Source organism: Coptis chinensis, chromosome 6, assembly GCF_015680905.1.
Source record: "Coptis chinensis isolate HL-2020 chromosome 6, ASM1568090v1, whole genome shotgun sequence".
NCBI classification, from domain to species: Eukaryota; Viridiplantae; Streptophyta; class Magnoliopsida; order Ranunculales; family Ranunculaceae; genus Coptis; species Coptis chinensis.
Window position 1 is genome coordinate 72302591 of NC_141461.1, and position 17315 is coordinate 72319905.

Consider the following 17315-nt stretch of genomic DNA (forward strand, 5'->3'; position numbering starts at 1 on the left):
TTGAAGTTGCGGGTTTTTTGTTTCCAAATTAAATAAAATACGTTAGAGTTGGGTTTTTGACCGTATGAAAACTTCTAATTTTGTGCTCCCGCTTTTTAGTAATACCCCTATGACATGGATAGCCTCAGAGAGCTCCAAAAGGGACTGCTAGTATATATATAAGATTTTGTAACAAATAGACTATCCAGTTTCTAACATGATGTACTATATAATCACACCAAACGTAACTATATTGGAAGATGTACTTCTACTGTTATTGATAATCTTATTATCACTTTTCGTTGACTTACTATAAGAAAATACACTAATCATGAGAATTTTACAATAACAATTTGAATATTTATGTTACTTGTAGAGTGTACAACTGTAGAGTGTCATGATCTGGTTTTATATGGTTGTGTGGTTGTGTTCATGTAAAACACCCAGCCACCTACCCATCTATAAGTTTTATTTATATATTTTTTTAAATATTTTTGTGACTTTAGCATCAACAGGTTTGATGTTAGAATGCAAGAGAGGATGGGTTTGGGGATAGTAATTATTCGCAGAGGATCAGGAAAATAAGCATGTTAGGCAATACTATGGAGAACTGGCTATACACATTCTTGCCTACATATTTTTTTCGTGCAAATACATATCACGTCCTTCAATAACCTTTTGCTATTTTGTTAATCGTTTACCCTAACCCTCAATATAGAATAGTCAGTAATATAAAATTTTGAACTCAACTATAGCATAATATAACAAAGCCATATATAGAAATGTGGCTATTTCACCAATATCCACTCTCTAAAGTTTAACCAAGAAACTAACAATATCAAAGCCTAAACATGTATCACCAATTGAAGAAAAAACATGCAATATCAAAGACTTATTACCAAAGCATTCTGAAGAAACCTTACAGTTCGTTGTCAGAATCCTCATGTAGAAAGCTAGGGTACTGAAAACTGGTCCAACTATTTCTTTAGCAGAGAGACTACTTGCCTCATAATTGATCACCTTCTTTATTCTTCTGCATATTAATTCTTAAGCAATTAAAAGAAAAGAATGTAACAAATTGCACAAACACATACAAACACCGAGAACAAAAAATTATGTATTTAAAAACTCAATGGTAAGAACTTATAGAAGTACATAGAACCTTTTGTCTAAGAAAGATATAACTCGGCAACAATCAAAATATAGTGACACATTGCTTCTTCCATATCCATATCACCTAATTAATCTCTGCCATACATCAGTTAATCAATATTCAGTGACAAAAAAAAACCCACGCTAACCAATAAAAAGATGATTTGCAAACATCATTGCATTACCATAATTGTCATTAAAAAAAAGAAACTTATGAAAAAGAACTTACTTCTATCTCATTTGGTCTCACTTCTAAGTTACATGCTTTGTAGGTTACACTTCAAATAATGAGTGCACGTCAGGCTCTTCTTTCATTCCATTTTAAAGGGTTTTAACTTGGAAGGAAAGATGAGTAAGTTAAATTATATGTTATGCATCACTTCTTCAATGTATTTCTCTAATATGGACAACTACGAACTATAAAAATCTGAAAAGGGGTAACCCTGTTTCATTTCTCTAGGTTACCCCAAAGCTACCAAACACAAAGGCATCACAATGATCTCACTATAGCATTATATCATGCAGCTAAATTTATAGATAATGTACTAAATGTACCTCATCACGACACATATCCAAGCACTCCAAAACTTGGATAGCCTCTCCTTTCTCCCATACCCAAAAGATTCATTGACCTTATAGACATTTTAAAGAACTATAATGAAAGAAGACACAACACAATGGATGTCCAATATAAACAACAATTAAAGCAAGTAAATGCAGTTTAAACTTAAAGAGGTTATACCTTAGCGCTTCCAATGCTATGATTGATAAACAACTTTCGATCTTTTAGGCCATTCCTAGCTCGGATCCCTTTCCTGTGAAATACCATCCCCAAAACCAAATGCACATGTGTCTTTAGCACTCGCCTAATGGTGCAAGCGAGATTAATGTACCTAAAAATGTAGATTTAAAAGAAAAGGAGAATCATATCCTTTGATTCAAACACTTTTCTTTTGTTTTAGTTGATCATGACAGGTGAGATATCAAGACAACAGTCTGATTGAATACAATTCTAAAAATATTATTGAGCTAAATCATCTAATAAGATGAATGTAACGCCCGTATTTAAAATACGTATTTTTTCTATTTATTAATTAATTAAATTATTTATTTAAAAATCGGCTGGATTGGATTTGGGATATGTGGGCCTGGTTTCTGGGCCCGAGTCTGTGTTGGGCTTGGGTTTCAAACCCAAGTATATAATCACATTGTTCTAGAGAATAGGGTTTTTAGAGAATAAAATATAATAAAAATGGAGGCAGAGATAGAAACTGGATTGCTGGAGGGTGGAGCGCGACGATTCGGACGATGAGGGATTCGTCGGGTTTTAATACAGGTGAGTAGTTATGTTGTTATTTTTTTCATCGAACATATACTTTAGTTTTACGGGTATACAGACATTTTTGTCTGTCAAATATTTCCGTCCATTGTTACTGTTCATTCTCTGGTTATTTTCGGCGTCGTGTCGTATTATTAGATTAAACTCTATTGAGACTCGGAAACTCAACATTTAACTGTCGAAGCTGATGGGCCGTTAATGGCGTCACCTGTCCGGACCTTTTTTATTTGAACCCTTGTCTTTAGTTTTTTTACTTTGTGGATTTGAGGTTGGTTATTGATATTGAGGGTGGCTGTGAAGCTTGCACGGTCCATCAATGGCGTCTTCGCGATTTGGTGGAGGGTGAGTGATCGATGGTTAAACTGTCGAGATTGAAATCGATGGTGAAACTGTCGGGGTGGATGGGTGAAGTGTGTTGTTTAAACTGTGATTGGGTTGTGTACTGAAGGATGGGGGTTGCTGAACCTTGGAAGTTGTTAATGGCGGCTCGCCCAAACACTCCAGTAAAATGTGTTGAACTATTTTTCGGTGGTTGTGTGGTGAATTGATGATTGGTTGAAGTGGGGGAGTGTAGTAGAGTGAGGGGCCAACTGTTAAAGCTTGAGGAACCATTAATGGAGATCTAAATATTGTAGATCTAGTTTTGATGAAATATAGGGAGTGAATGATTTGGGGTTTTTGTTTTTATTAATGTTGTTTGGTTTTTTATGGGGATTAAAATCGGTGGGTTTGTGTAGGATGGTGTGTGGAGGTTGTGGTGGTCGGTTTTTGTGGCTGGAGGAAGAGAAGCCTGGAGAAGATGAACAGTAGCCGATTTGGGCTTTGGGCCTTGGGCCAAAGCCTTTAGGTTTGTTAGTTGGGCCGGAGTTAAGTTAGTTGGGGATTGGGCCTAAACATTTGTTGGTTGGGCCGGTTTCAATTCAAATTTTTTGGGCTAGTTCTATTTTTCTTTCTTTGGGCCGAACTACTTAACTGTTTTGGGCCAGTTCTATTTGTTTTGTTTGGGCCGGTTTAGTTTAAGTTGTTTGGGCCAAAACTAATTAGTTTTTGGGCCGGTTTCTAATTTTATGTGGGTTGGTCCTTATGTCCCCAATTGGGTCAGGTGGAATAAATAAGTTGGTTTTAGATTTTCGGGTTCTAAGGTTTGGGCTTGGCCAGTTGGGTCTGAACCATTACCTTGGTCATGAGCCCATGAGCCCATGCACCTTTGACCTTAGCCATGAACCATGGCTATGACCATGAACCTGTTGGACATGGAAACGACAGTTTGACTTTGACAATGACAGTTTGACTTCGACCATGATATGTTGACTTTGACCATGACGTGTTGACTTTGACCTTTGACCGTTGACCGTAGAATGTTGACTTTTTCCAGTTTTTCACATATTTAAGAATATGGACAAATATAGTAATAAAATATTGTCGAACCTTGTATAACCTTGTTTGTCATTATCTAATTAAGTTTTGACGTGAGTAGTGCAATATAATATTAGCACGTAACTAGAGGGGAATTCTGATAATAAGAATTTGATATATATGTTTTTATGAGTATTAAATTATATACGGACTTAGATTTATGGACTTTAGTATTGGGATTTGATTGTGGACTGTGGACTGTTTAATTGTGCTACGTTTTATGTTGTAAATTGTATTGACAAATCAAATGCTAAAATGCTGTGGAAGCTTGTATAAATTTGGTTGTCGTTATCTAAAAAAAAATAATTTGACATTGATATTGTGTATATTTTGGCACGTGACGAGATAGAAACTTTAGGAGATATAATATTCCTAAAATGCTACAAAAATGTTATGCGATATGTTTGAAGCAATTGTGACATTATATAATATGTTGGGATATATATATTAAATACAATAGTTTTGGAGAAATAAATGTATAAACACTCCATTATTATATATGTGAGATGCTACTATGAGGTAGTATAGTATTGGTGAATATTTGCCCACGGGATTGTGGCGTAGTGCAATAATATATGGGCACGTGAAAGAATGAAAGTGGTTATGAGATATAATTAAGATATTTCTAAATATTGTGGCTTAGTGCAATAAGGTATTTGACCTGCACGTGATATAGTGGAATTTTTATAAGTCATAAATGTATGACATTTGAATAAATTACGTAACGAAAATCCTAGAACCTAGCTACCACAACTCATGTGATTTGCCCTGTGTAGGCGTGTGTAATTTGATTGGCCCTTCTGGCGTTTCAGTGAATCTGAATGGCCTTCGGGCGTGAGTAATGTGATTGGCGCTCCTGGCGTTTCAGTAAAGCTGAATGGCCCTTCTGGCGTAGCCGAATAGTGGTTTGATTATTCCGTTCGCAAAATAGAACGAGACGCGCGATATTTTATCTGAATAGTGGCAGTACTTACATAATGGCTTCCGTGTGAGGGTTACGGTGTCGCGGCATCCCGCCGGGTAGTTACGCCGAGTGGTTCATTATGTAAGGGGAGGCATGTGGATGTACATGTTCGGCGTTGGGAAGCGATTGTGGTAGCCAGGGAAACTAGGTAAGACATAGATACGACATGATTTTAGGGACACGCAAAGAAAGCCTTAATTAATATAATTATGGTAATGTGTTAGTTAATGATATAACTGTAGATAGATGATTATATAAGGTTTTGCAGAAGGGTGGGTCAAACTAATTACTCGTGCAGAGACGACCCACTCTGTAATTGAGCATGAAATGTGGTACGTATATAATATGCTTGGTTGGTTATTTGTTTAGTTCGAACCCTAGGCGCCTCGATAGAGGAACTACATGCCTTATTTAGTATGAGTATAGTTTGTTATGTGGTTAGTGGGAAGTTAAGGCGCCTCAGTGGAGGAACTACCTGCCTTAATTATTATACTTAAGGATGTTATATTAGTCGTTGAAAGCTAAGGCGCCTCGGTGGAGGAAATAACTGCCTTATGGATTGTGTATATATTTGTATAAGAATATATTGTATTTTAGAGCTACTCACACTAGCATTTTTATAATGCTGACCCGATTTGCATGTTTGCTTATCGGGTGTGTTCATTAAATGAACATAGTTGATAAGTCTTGACAGGTTTAGTGTTGAAGAAGATTGGTTGCTGCTCGTGGTTTGCGTTAGAGTCGCATTTCAAGATAGACTTTGTTTTCCTTTGAGGTGATATAGATTTTCAGTTGAGATAAGGTTATTTGCATTTTCATTTGTTAATATTTGTAATGAAGAGGACTTTTGTTTAAGTTAAAATTTTTATTAGTTTTTAATTATCCGCATATTTAAACTATTTATGGGTTTTTGGAAGTAGAGAGTGCGTCACACCTCGGAGATCGAAGAGTCGGGAACAAATGATGTTTTTCCCGAATTCTGTCGAAATTCGGGGTGTGACAATGAACTACCAACTTACGCAAGCACCACCAAATTCATGGTAAATACAATCACAATGGTAACTCACTGATTTTGTCTTGCTTAGATGGCAACAATGGGTACTTATTTTGGACTTGGGCAACAAAAGCACAGGTAAATATAGAAGTCCTCAAGCACTGTGCAACTGTGTTCCTTGCAACAGTGCATAGAGCAACTTAATTTTGGTCTTACCTAAGTTGTGATTTAATTTATACAATCAACAATAAAATTTTCCCAACAATTGATAGGATCTTAAATAGAGTGTTAAATAAACACCAATAACAATGGATGCCTCAAGATAATTTTAGACTAAGCTACACTAACAATTGCAAACACATTAACAATGAGGGAATATGGAACATGTAAATTGCCAATATTCATATGTTGATGTTAATAAAAGTAAACATGAAGTCAGAATTGCACTTCCATATAAAGAAAACCCAAACAAAATACATTGATAGAAATAAAATAAAATGAATGGCATAGAAGCATACCTTCAAACACTTGCAGAAGTTAAATATATTTCTAAGATGCCAAACCCACTGCTAGCTTTGATGAGCTAACTAATTTTTTGATCCTTCAGTCTCCAAAAACTCAGGACCACTAACACTTGATATATCTCTCATTTATCGAGTATCCACAATTGTTTCCTTGGAAAACGATATAATTGGTGATTGAGGTTAAATGTAGACTTATATCTAGTAGAGTTTTTATATAATTCAACATCTTTAATCATTTCTAAACAATCTAATGACTGTTGAAGATGTGCATATAAAAATCCACATGGATAAGAGCTTGAAGGAGCGGCATGGTTCAACCTTTAAATTTTAATTGATGGAAGAGAATATATTTACATTGGGTCATTCGGTCAAGAAAACTGAATCAATTGGTTTTATGCCCAGCGATGCCTCTAACTCGAAATTTTGATTCATAGAACATGTCAGAGTTTCTTACATATATTCATGAGAAACATTGAGAACAAATATATGTCCTACTCAGATTGATTTCTAACTGAATTGAACGGCTTTAAAACAATGCCTTGAGCCTATGTTCAAGCTGGGAATACCAGGGATATGAATTCTGCTTTTCAGGTTCCGTGTGGCCCCCAACTCCCGAAACTCTCGGTTCATCAAACCCGTCGAAAGGTCGATTCATTATTTATCAAAGACGGGTAGGAATCTTTACTGAGTAGTGAGATAAGTGTCCTGCCATTGCAATCATTCTAACAATTCTATAACAACGCTCTGTGCACACACCGGAAGGAGAATAAAAAACTTACTTTCAATAGTGATTTCTGATTTCTCGTGCTCCAGTTTGACATAATCAGCAAGTTTGTTGATGAGAATTGAGGGGAAAAAAAGTGATTCAACAATCTTACCCTTTGATCTTCGTTCTACTCTTGAAAAACTGACGAAGTGGAGAAGAAGGTGGTTTTGGTTGGAGAAGCATTTTGGGGGTTTTGATGTTGGTTAAAAAAAGTACGTGTATGGTGTATCAGTTTGGTAAAGTTGTTTCACTATTTCTCCTTCCTTTCCCGAAATTGCTTTTTCCTAAATTATCGCCAAATTAATGTGTTTTTTTCTACGTGAAGAAGAAAGTCGGATTTTGTGGGAGTCAAGTTCCACTTTTTTTGTAATCCCCCTATAACGTGGACACCCTTAGAGCGCTAGAAAAGGGACTACTATTATATATATATAGATTGATAGCTATTGGGTTACTTGTAAGTGCACAACAGCATACGACCTTATAGTGTGGTGTTAAGCCATTGAGAGCAAGTCCCATGCCTAACATAGAAAAACTGTAATTGAATCCTGGTGGAATTGGGGAGTGAATACCATTGATTGAGGGTGGGGTTACAAACATAGTGCTTCCTTAAAGAAAGACAAAGAAACTAAGTAAACTATTGGAGGAGCCAGAGAACCCCTAATACGGGGGCAGAGAGAAATCTAGCGGATCGCGTTCAATATAATCAATTTCTCGTCGTCATTTCATTTCGAGGAAAACTGCTTGGTTAACAATGGTATTCAAATCAGGGGAAAAAAACTGCTGATAAAAAAGATAAACTAAATAGGAAGTAATAGTCCCAATTAATTACGATCAAGAAACCCATTTAAAACCCAATGATCCAAATAAAATACTCCTTTTTGCTAAGGTTCATATATAACGCACATCCCAAACGTATGAAGTTTGGTATAGAAAGGAGACTGACCAAACAAATTCTCTCTGAAGAAATGGGTAGAAAGGCAATTGATAAGATAAAACAAAGTGTAAATATATCAACCCAAAGGTTTAGGCAAGCATGAATCACATCAGTGATATGGCGGTGCTTGCATAGTTCAATAAGTTAATTGGTAAAACCAACTCGTATCCAATAAACGCAGCAACTATAGAAAGCATGTTGAACTTTTACAATCAAAAGACAGCGCACGGATCAAATATTTGAATTTGTTAATCACAATTAGGCTTCTAAAACGCAGATTTATACTGAATTTGGCATTCACATGATATTAACAAAACCTCAAATCAAACAATCGATTTACAGTAAAATAATAATGAAATTGGAAAAGAAAACTTGTACCTTAAGACTAAAGTAGAAGAAAATTGAGGATTTGCTAAAGCATAAGAAGTGTTACAGTTGGGGTGGGGATCATTTGTACTCAATAGCATCCAACTCAGGGTTGCATCTGGAAAGAACCATCCTTTCGTCATCCAAGACCTTCCCACCAAGCACCTTCAAATGGTAATCAAGGAGTTCTGAAGACCCCTATCTACATGCGGCACCCTTGAGAACACGCCATGGCACCCAGCAAGACCCGCCAGCTACTTGGAGCACTTTGATCATAGATTGTTGTACACGTAGAATGTCTTCTCTTGTCCACGCACACATCACCAATGAACATGTCTCATAGTTCTTGCTTTTACTTGTGATCTGCAACTGCTTAGTTTTGTGGATTAGCCCCATCAAGAAGCAGAAGAGATCCTTTATAGTCTAGAGCCGACACTCTAAAAGGGCCTGGTAGAAGGTAATTACATCCTGGAGGTGAGTTCGGGGAGTTCGTGCTTGATAGAAAAGGGACAAAGGTATTTCTGACAGGCAGTCGACTGCTTTCCTATAGTCGTGATGAGAGAGAGAGAGAGAGGGAAGTTGGGAGGCCGGAGCGTACGAAGGATTTTTCTTTTGTACTTTCGACTTTTGACATTAGAAAACATAATTAGCTGGACTCTTAGTTCGGCAGTTTTTTTCTCCACCTTTCTCATAATCCCCCTGGTGATGTGGATAGCCTCAGAGAACTTGAAAAGGGGCTGCTATTATATATATATATATATATATATATATATATATATATATATATATATATATATATAATAATACTTGATGAATAACGTATCAAAACTGAAGTAGAATTCAATCTGGTCTTTAATGGCATCGTAGAGTTTGTATTCTAAATCTTGCAAATTAGTTGGGTGGGGAGTCTGTGGACCGAATGCTACTCCTCCTGTAGTATTCATGAAGCAGTGCATTTTAGTATGTAACACTTGAACTACACACCTCCGAACGTGGTGAGCATTAACATTAGAGGAAATTATAAAAATTTATTATAAATCTAGGAGTGAAGACCAATACAAAAGAATTTGCATTACCTTGGAAGTAAGGATTGCCGTTATACCCAACCAGCATACCATAACCTGGATAATAGATCCAATGAAGAGCAGAAAAAGGAATAGGCGGAAAAGGCACATTGGCATCCAGAGGATGATTGTTCATCATGAATGCAAAATGAGGGTGTAGATATGGAGAATGTGGTGGCAGAGGCAACAGTCCATGAAATCCAAAATGATCATAGACATATCCAGGCATACGGCTCTGCCAATTCACAGGAGCTGGTGGGGCATTATTGTGTCCCCTATTAAAATTCCTGTCATTATATATCCGTTGTTGGTGACCCTTATTTGAGCATCTTTGCTTCTGATGATAACCAGAATTGTACGATGAATTGTGGGTTGGTCTTGGTCTATGTCCAGGTGGATTACTTAAAGAATGCTTCTGTGCAACAAAATCTCGACCAAAACTATTTTGTTTCTCTGTGTTAGGCTGAGGGTCATCACGATTCTTATCGCTTGTAGCTCCCTCAGTTTCCTGCAATGTATCCTAAACACCCAAAGAAAAATCATTGGGAAAAAACAAAAACTATTAAAATTAAACCTTAAAATTTTTATAAGAAACAGTTCAAAACAACCCTATTAAACGAAGTAAATCACAATGCAGTTAATATAATAGAAACACATCAATCTAGTAAACAAACCTGAGATGAAGACAAAGCAGTGAAATTCTCTTTAAAAACCGTCAGTGCATCATCCACAATAGCACTATTTTCACTATTCATTTCAACACTGCGGGAATAGTCCATTAAAGCTTCTACCATTGCATCCAATCACACCCAAAACCAAATAGGAAAAAACCTAATGTTATTTTTATTCAAACAAAAAAACCCTACTTTACATAAATATTTGGTTTCTTAATTTTATTTTTGAACTTTAAATCTTGGGTTTTGAGACAAACCTGAATAGAACATGGTTCCTTGGAAGCATCAGAAAGAGATGTCAAAAAAGGACATCCCACAACAGCTGTTGGTTATGGGCTGTTGGAAGATTCATTAAGTTTCTTCCATGGAGAACTTCCGGAAAAAGTTTTGGGGTTTTTGAGGATTGGGATTTTTTTTTTTAGGGTCGACGGAAGAGAAAAGAAGAAAGGTTTTGGTTTTTTAAATCGCGGGGGTTTTTTTCTTGGGTTTAGATTTCTATTTGAGTGGGAGACTTGAGGGCCAGTTTATCGAGCAGTTTTTTTCTCCACCTTTCTCGTAATCCCCCTGTCGACGTGGACACCTTTACATGGCTTGAAAAGGGATTGCTATTATATACTAGCCATTAAGCCCGACCTATGGTCGGGCCTGCTACCTTGATAGATGAATATATGGTTGAATAAATTTTTTAAATATGTATGTATTTTATGAAATTCATTAAGAACTTTTAGTTCAAAACGTTAAGTTGTGATAGAAGAAGAATCAATAAATTAGAACGATTTATTTATTATTAATTGAACTATTATTTATCTACTATTATTTATCAATATGGTTGAATAAATTTTCTAAATATGTATGTATTTTATGAAAGGCCTTAAGAACTTTTAGTTCAAAACGTTAAGTTGTGATGGAAGAAGAATCAACGAATTAAAACGATTTTTTATTATTATTAATTGAACTATTATTTATCTACTATTTACGTGTATCAAATTGAAGTTGTAAAGCATGAAGAAAAAATGTGATTTCATCTTTGCAAGTGTTTGGTAAGAGTATTATTTATTAATAAGTTTTTGTTCATATATAAACTTGCACTGGAGTTTCTAGTAATAATTGGTAGTTGTCCCGGTGCAATTTGCCACCACTCCAATAATTGCGCAATTTCTTTGCTCAACGGAATTTCACTCCCGCAATTTAATTGTGAGTACGCCATTACTACTTCATCTTCTTCGACTTTCGTTTCAAATTCATACACTTCGTCCATTTCAAATCTCTCGAGTGCTAATATTTTCCGTAGTTCTTAAAGTGATCAGCGCCGCGGCGTCGTGTGTTTGTTGTATCTGTCACATTCTTTCCACCTCACCAAGTCTACGATCGTCATCGAATTTTTTTCTTCTCGATTATCTTTCGCCCGTATAATAGGGTTAATAAAGTGTGTATAAATTTGCATAGTAGTTTATAGTAAAAACGAATAGTGTATATAGTCCATTAATTTGTTGAACTTTTTAAATTGTTTGGACCTCATTGTTTATTTTTCAAAAAACCCATAAAAAGCCCATTAGATAACCCATTAGTCGTCTGAAGCAAATATTGTTGGGATTCTTTCTTCCGGTTTCCTCTATCTTCTATTCTTCTCTTCAGTTATCCTTGACCAAAGAACTCAATCTCTTTCAGGTACTGTTCTTGAATGGAGCTATGGTTTTCTTTTAGCATTACTTTCAACAGCGCTAATGACAGCATCAAAAACAGTTTTTTGTTCGACATTCAATCCACCATGAAGCTGTAAGTACTGTGAGGAAAGTAAATTACAATTATAATTTAGTTCCTCTTGTATCATTCTGTTCTCAGCTTCATCTGCTTCTGGGATATCAAACTTATAATCTTTTAGACTCCACCCATTCTCGTTCATTAGAATTTCAACTTCAAGAAGTGTTTTCCTTTCCAGTTCCGATTCAGATAAATTTGGATTAGCCCTTAAGATATCATCGATAGTAACTCCCAATGGCGTTCCACATATCAATAGCATTGGATAACTCACAAAACACTAAGAGTGTTACAAATAACTCAAGTAATGTCGGACCGAAGACCATTCAAATTTTGCTTTTTAATGGCAAGATGCCATTCATTGTCATCTTGTAAAGACCAAAGCGCCGCGGCAAGTGACTTGTAATCATCATAGAGAGTACCATTAACAATTCGATTTCTTCAAAATTTCTAGCTCCCTTTACAATGTTTAGAAGCATACGATATAATATCTTTCCCCTTTGTGTTGGCTAAGCATAGAATATTCTTCCAATCTTCAATCCTTGGCTTCTTCTTTTCCATTCCCGGAAAAATTAAAAATATGTATGTTATGAATAAATATAAATTTTATATGTAATTTCAAATATAAATTTTTCTTTGGAAATTGTAATGTATTGAAACCTTTGCATTTCTGTCCCACACAAATTGTAAAGGGAAGTCAACATATGTAAGATGTCTTCCACTCGGGTCTTTTTCATTAATACGCATCCACTCAGTGAACATAGTTTTTGTCTTTTTTTCACTTGCAACAATTTCAAATTTGGATCCCCATTTGCACGAAAAACAATATTCTCGTTGATTTTCAAGATGGAAACTCATTCTTTCAACGTAGGATCTCTCTTGGATGTCAAATTCATAAATCCTCCAACTTGCTTCTAATGCAGATACATATCTAAAGTCTAGATAGTGCTTAATCTCATCAACTTGACGCACGACCATTACGGTTATCTTGGTCATAGACATTATTTTCTTCAACAATACCGTAGCTCGATCTTGCCCTTTTGAAATGTACTTGAATAAGTACTTAATCATCCGTGAGCGGTTACAATGTTCAACATTGATGTGACACTGAAATTCTTTGGTAAGTTCAGGGTTGTAAGGAACAACCCATTGATTGTCAATTTCAACCGGATTTTGACGGCCCACCACTACAGTTCTTTTATTATCTCGCCTTCAATAAACTGCAAAACCTTTCTCATCAAATGTCGTTTCACTGCAAAAATCCTTTGGAAATTTCCTTGTACATTTCTTCTTCTTAGTGTCCATACATGGAGAACCCTTTTTCTTCTCACCACACGGACCGTGAATCATTGTTTGGACTACAATATCATACAGTAGAGGTTCACTGGCTTTGTCTGGCAATTAAGCTGATGTCATCTTGTCTATATCCGAAGCACTTTTAGCTTTATCTTCCAGATGTAAAAACAATAAAATGTGAGCATGTGGCAGTCCTCGTTTTTGAAATTCAATAACATACAATACTGCACACAAAAAAGAAAAATTTATTTATCTTCCGGATGTAAAAACAATAAAATGTGAGCATGTGGCAGTCCTCGGTTTTGAAATTCAATAACATACAATACTATACACAACAAAGAAAAATTTATTTAGTAGCAGTCTTTAAATAATTATAAAGGTATATGATCTTATCAATAAGTAAGAAATATATCTTCCTATTAAGAAGTGAAATAGATGGATCACTCAGAAAATGAGACAAACCGTAAGCATCAATCTTAACAAATTGAATTTAAAAGGGTACTAAAGTACATTAACTAAGTAAATGACACTGGACACAACAAAAAAAATGGGTAGTTTTCGTTAGATGGATGCTAGTTCTCCGCTTTTGTGGCTGAGTTCTATGAGGACAATTTTCATTTCATTGGGGAGTTATTCTTGAGTATCTCTGAAGGTCTAACTGTCGATCAGAGCATTTACCAACTATGCCCGTGAGTGGGTGCTCGGACTTCAAAATAATAACAGCTTAGTGTGTTTTTTCACCGGGTGAAGGTAGCTTCCTTCTTTTTTCCTCCCATCTCCTCTTCATTCACGTATCTGTTTCTAACAACTTTGACTATATATTATCTTAGCCACAATGCACTGTTTTCCATAAAAAACACATAGCTCAATTGGTGCTCGGACTTCAAAATAATAACAGTTAGTATGTGTGTTCTCCATCCCCTGTCTAAATATAGGATGTTAAAACACATAAATTTACATTTTACAGTTAATAGCAAACATGAATTCCACATTTATGAATAAATTATTAACTATTGTTTCACATTTTGTAGGTTTTTCCTCTACGTCAATTTATAGTCTTACTGGACATTATCTATTCTATAAAAAAAAATGTATGTGATTATAACCTGCAATGACTCTGCCGAAATGATTTCCATAATGCAATCTTTTCATAATGCACTCCAACTTTATTTTGAATACTCGACACACAACGTCAGGAACATCATTAGGCAATAGTCTAGGGTCTTTTTGTAGATAACTAAGAATTTCATTCCAATTTGGATTGCAAGTCACAGTAATAAAAAGATAAGGTGGTCCTGCCCATCTACATATGGCAATAACATCTTGGTAGGTCTGTATCATGTATCTAGGGCCTCCCTCAGAAATGTTGATGGAAGGATCAAACGTTTACCAATTGATGCTGCTGTAGTATCACCTGTGTTTATTTTTAAAATGGGTTATTGATATATTAAAACAAATTATAAGCTAATGGAAATAAAATTTAAAAATTAAATAATATTACTTATATACCTGCGACCACTGCATCCATCACATTGCTGTATAAATCAGCCCTAATTTCTTCTTGGTGTGTCCGATACCAACACATTCTTTGATCTTCTATACATGTATAACCATCAACAATGATTGTTTGACGTAAACGTCCACCTATCCAGAGTAGGCAACTTTCTAGTGTCCTTCTTTGCAGTCTAAAAGCCCAATATTGTCTCATACTAACCGTATCTCTTTTATGATCATCTATATTAAAAACTCTTTCATTTTCCTCACTATTAGGAAATCTTCTATAAGGAATCCCAGGTCTATAGCCATCTTCACCACGGGAAAACATTAAAGGATATTGCAAAGCCATGAATTTAGGATGCAATTCATTTATTCTCTCCAAACCTTCTCTAGTTTCAACAATTATGTCCCTAAAATCATTAACATTAAACACATCCCCTTCAATTAAAGCTGCAACGTCATTACCAGTTGGCATATTGTATTGTCTTCCATCACTCTGCCGAGAATTAATAAGTCTTAGGCGGACATCAATCATTTCATCTTCTTTAAATCTGTCTCTAGCCATCCTAAAAGACTGTACAACTTTATTGTGTTGATCAAACATTTTGATCAATCCATCAACAATTGCAGGATCAGGAAAATCATTATATTCATTGAATATTTGCATCCTATTCTTCAATTCATTTTGAGTATCGTATACATATAACTGGGCAAATTGAGGAGGCTTACTTTCGAATGGAAGAAGAGACCCAATTTTATGATGATTTTGTCCACTTATTCTGAAAACGAAAGGACCTCCTCCATCATTGATAGTCTTATCTATCTTCCCTCCTGCAGAAGTAAATTGAAACATGGAGTTGTATGTCCGTATATATCTTCTAAATTTAGTAGATCTTATTCCTCCTTGCAAGTCTAAGAGTTTATTAAGAAACTCAGGAGCAGTCTCAAATAGTGGAAGTTGAACTTTTCCTTCTCCACAACATATAGAGAATGTTGGAACAGATGATTTTCCTTTGTTATTTCTTTCTTCTTCCCAAAGAATTGCTCCACAGTACATACACTCTTCAGTTGGTAGTCCAAAGTCATGAACTCCTAAAATATAAAAAGTAGTTGTGAATTTGGCAAACATTTTGAATAAAATATCAAAATTGAAGAAGAAAACGCATACCATCATTGTTAGTATACTTGCTTAGATCACGATGAATTTTTTTTTGCTTTTGCAAATGTTTATTCCTTTCACTGATATTTGTGATTTGAGATATTGAAGTCATTATACGGCGCACAACATCTGTAAGATTCAAAGTACCTATTTGGCCTGTGTAATAAAAAATATGAAATTTCAAAAACTCTAATTAATCCTCAACGGAATATAAAATACAATTTTGCCTTTATTTGAACGCAAGTTGTTTTCCTTGGATGCCAACAAACGATTACGTTTCTTTAAAGCCAACAAATGACTTCGATTAAGGCGAGCTATTTTAGCAGTCTGTTCCTTCGTAGATTCAACATTGACTGTTTGAGAATTTTACTAAAAAAGGGTCAACTTTAGCCATTTCTTGTGGAAAGGAGATTAAAATTGTTGGGTCATTATAAAATCAGTAAGTTCATACCAGTACTATTGCTTAAGTAATTGCTCTGTTGTTCATTTAATTCCTGTCTGTGTATCAATTTCTCTGTAATAAAGGCATAAAGAAAAATATAGATATCGGTTACTTACATCTATACAATATCTTAAAATCAAATGAGAGTATAAAACGGTATTTTTTATTTCTCAAGTTACATACCAGTGTGACTTTGATATTCCATTAGTCAGGGATGTTTTCTTCTATGCTCTTTTAACACTTTTTCTCTATGGTTGCTCTTTGCATTTGCAAACATCATAATTCTTCTATGACGCATAAGGTTAGAACCTTCAATATATTCGCATAAGGTTAGACCCTTCAATATATTATTTTGTTAGAATATTTATCAAGTGTGTAAAATAAAAATTAACACTTCGTACCATTATTTTTTTCGATTAATAAGAATACATCGTCTATTGTACCGAGCAATTCTGGAGGTATATATTTTTTCGTCATCCATAAGGTAAACCTGAACAACTCTTCCTCTCTTTGGCTAAAGCTTTAACTCTTCTTATAGCTGCTGCTCTTATTCACTGCAACTAATAATGATTTAGAAATTGTCTTCTTGGACAACACTCCTTTGGGCCGTACAGGAAGTGCATTTGCATCGGAGTTGGGAACAATGTAGGTTTTGGAGCAGACTGATACATTGAGAGTTCTTGGTACTGACCCAGTAGATTACTTTGTTATGCCGAGAGTGATTGCTTGTTGTGTTGCTTTGCCGATTTTGACGCTGATTTGTTTTAAGTTTGGGTTGGCTTCCAGTGCCCTTCTTGCTGATTTTATGGTGTTAGTATAAATATTATATTGGAAGCCTTAGGATATAATCAGTGCTATGATTAAGTTGCAGGTGTTTGGGGGAATTATTTATATTGACAGCTGTGCTTGGGGTGTTAAAACTCTTGGAGGTGCTAAGGGCGTTGGGGAGTTTACTACTTCGGCAGGCAATTTGTTTACCGTAAGATATGTG

The 17315-nt window shown here is 35.4% G+C and overlaps 2 protein-coding genes across 2 annotated transcripts; both read right to left on the reverse strand.

The window, feature by feature from the left end:
* Positions 1 to 1126: 1126 nt before the first annotated feature.
* On the reverse strand, positions 1127 to 10700 carry LOC147494328 (uncharacterized). Its single transcript, XM_086569008.1, has 6 exons — positions 10430 to 10700; positions 10173 to 10285; positions 9511 to 10018; positions 8447 to 9365; positions 1874 to 2024; positions 1127 to 1227 (listed from the first exon to the last, which is right to left on the reverse strand). Exons 1-4 carry the CDS (start codon positions 10440 to 10442, stop codon positions 9178 to 9180), a joined length of 822 nt encoding a protein of 273 aa, XP_086425134.1. The 5' UTR covers positions 10443 to 10700; the 3' UTR covers positions 1127 to 1227; positions 1874 to 2024; positions 8447 to 9177.
* Positions 10701 to 14563: 3863 nt separating this feature from the next.
* Positions 14564 to 15852, reverse strand: LOC147494329 (uncharacterized). The gene is made up of 2 exons (XM_086568102.1): positions 14736 to 15852; positions 14564 to 14640 (listed from the first exon to the last, which is right to left on the reverse strand). Exons 1-2 carry the CDS (start codon positions 15850 to 15852, stop codon positions 14564 to 14566), a joined length of 1194 nt encoding a protein of 397 aa, XP_086424228.1.
* Between the last annotated feature and the right edge of the window lie 1463 nt (positions 15853 to 17315).

Excerpts from the sequence above, each read along its gene's own strand:
- LOC147494328 (XM_086569008.1), bottom strand. Across the intron at positions 10,019-10,172 it reads CTGCTTTGTCTTCATCTCAG|GATACATTGCAGGAAACTGA; the intron begins GTTTGTTTACTA and ends TTGGGTGTTTAG. Across the intron at positions 9,366-9,510 it reads CGGCAATCCTTACTTCCAAG|GAGGAGTAGCATTCGGTCCA; the intron begins GTAATGCAAATT and ends TGAATACTACAG.
- LOC147494329 (XM_086568102.1), bottom strand. The coding sequence starts at position 15,852 with ATGTTTGCCAAATTCACAACTACTTTTTATATTTTAGGAGTTCATGAC. Across the intron at positions 14,641-14,735 it reads GATGGATGCAGTGGTCGCAG|GTGATACTACAGCAGCATCA; the intron begins GTATATAAGTAA and ends AAATAAACACAG.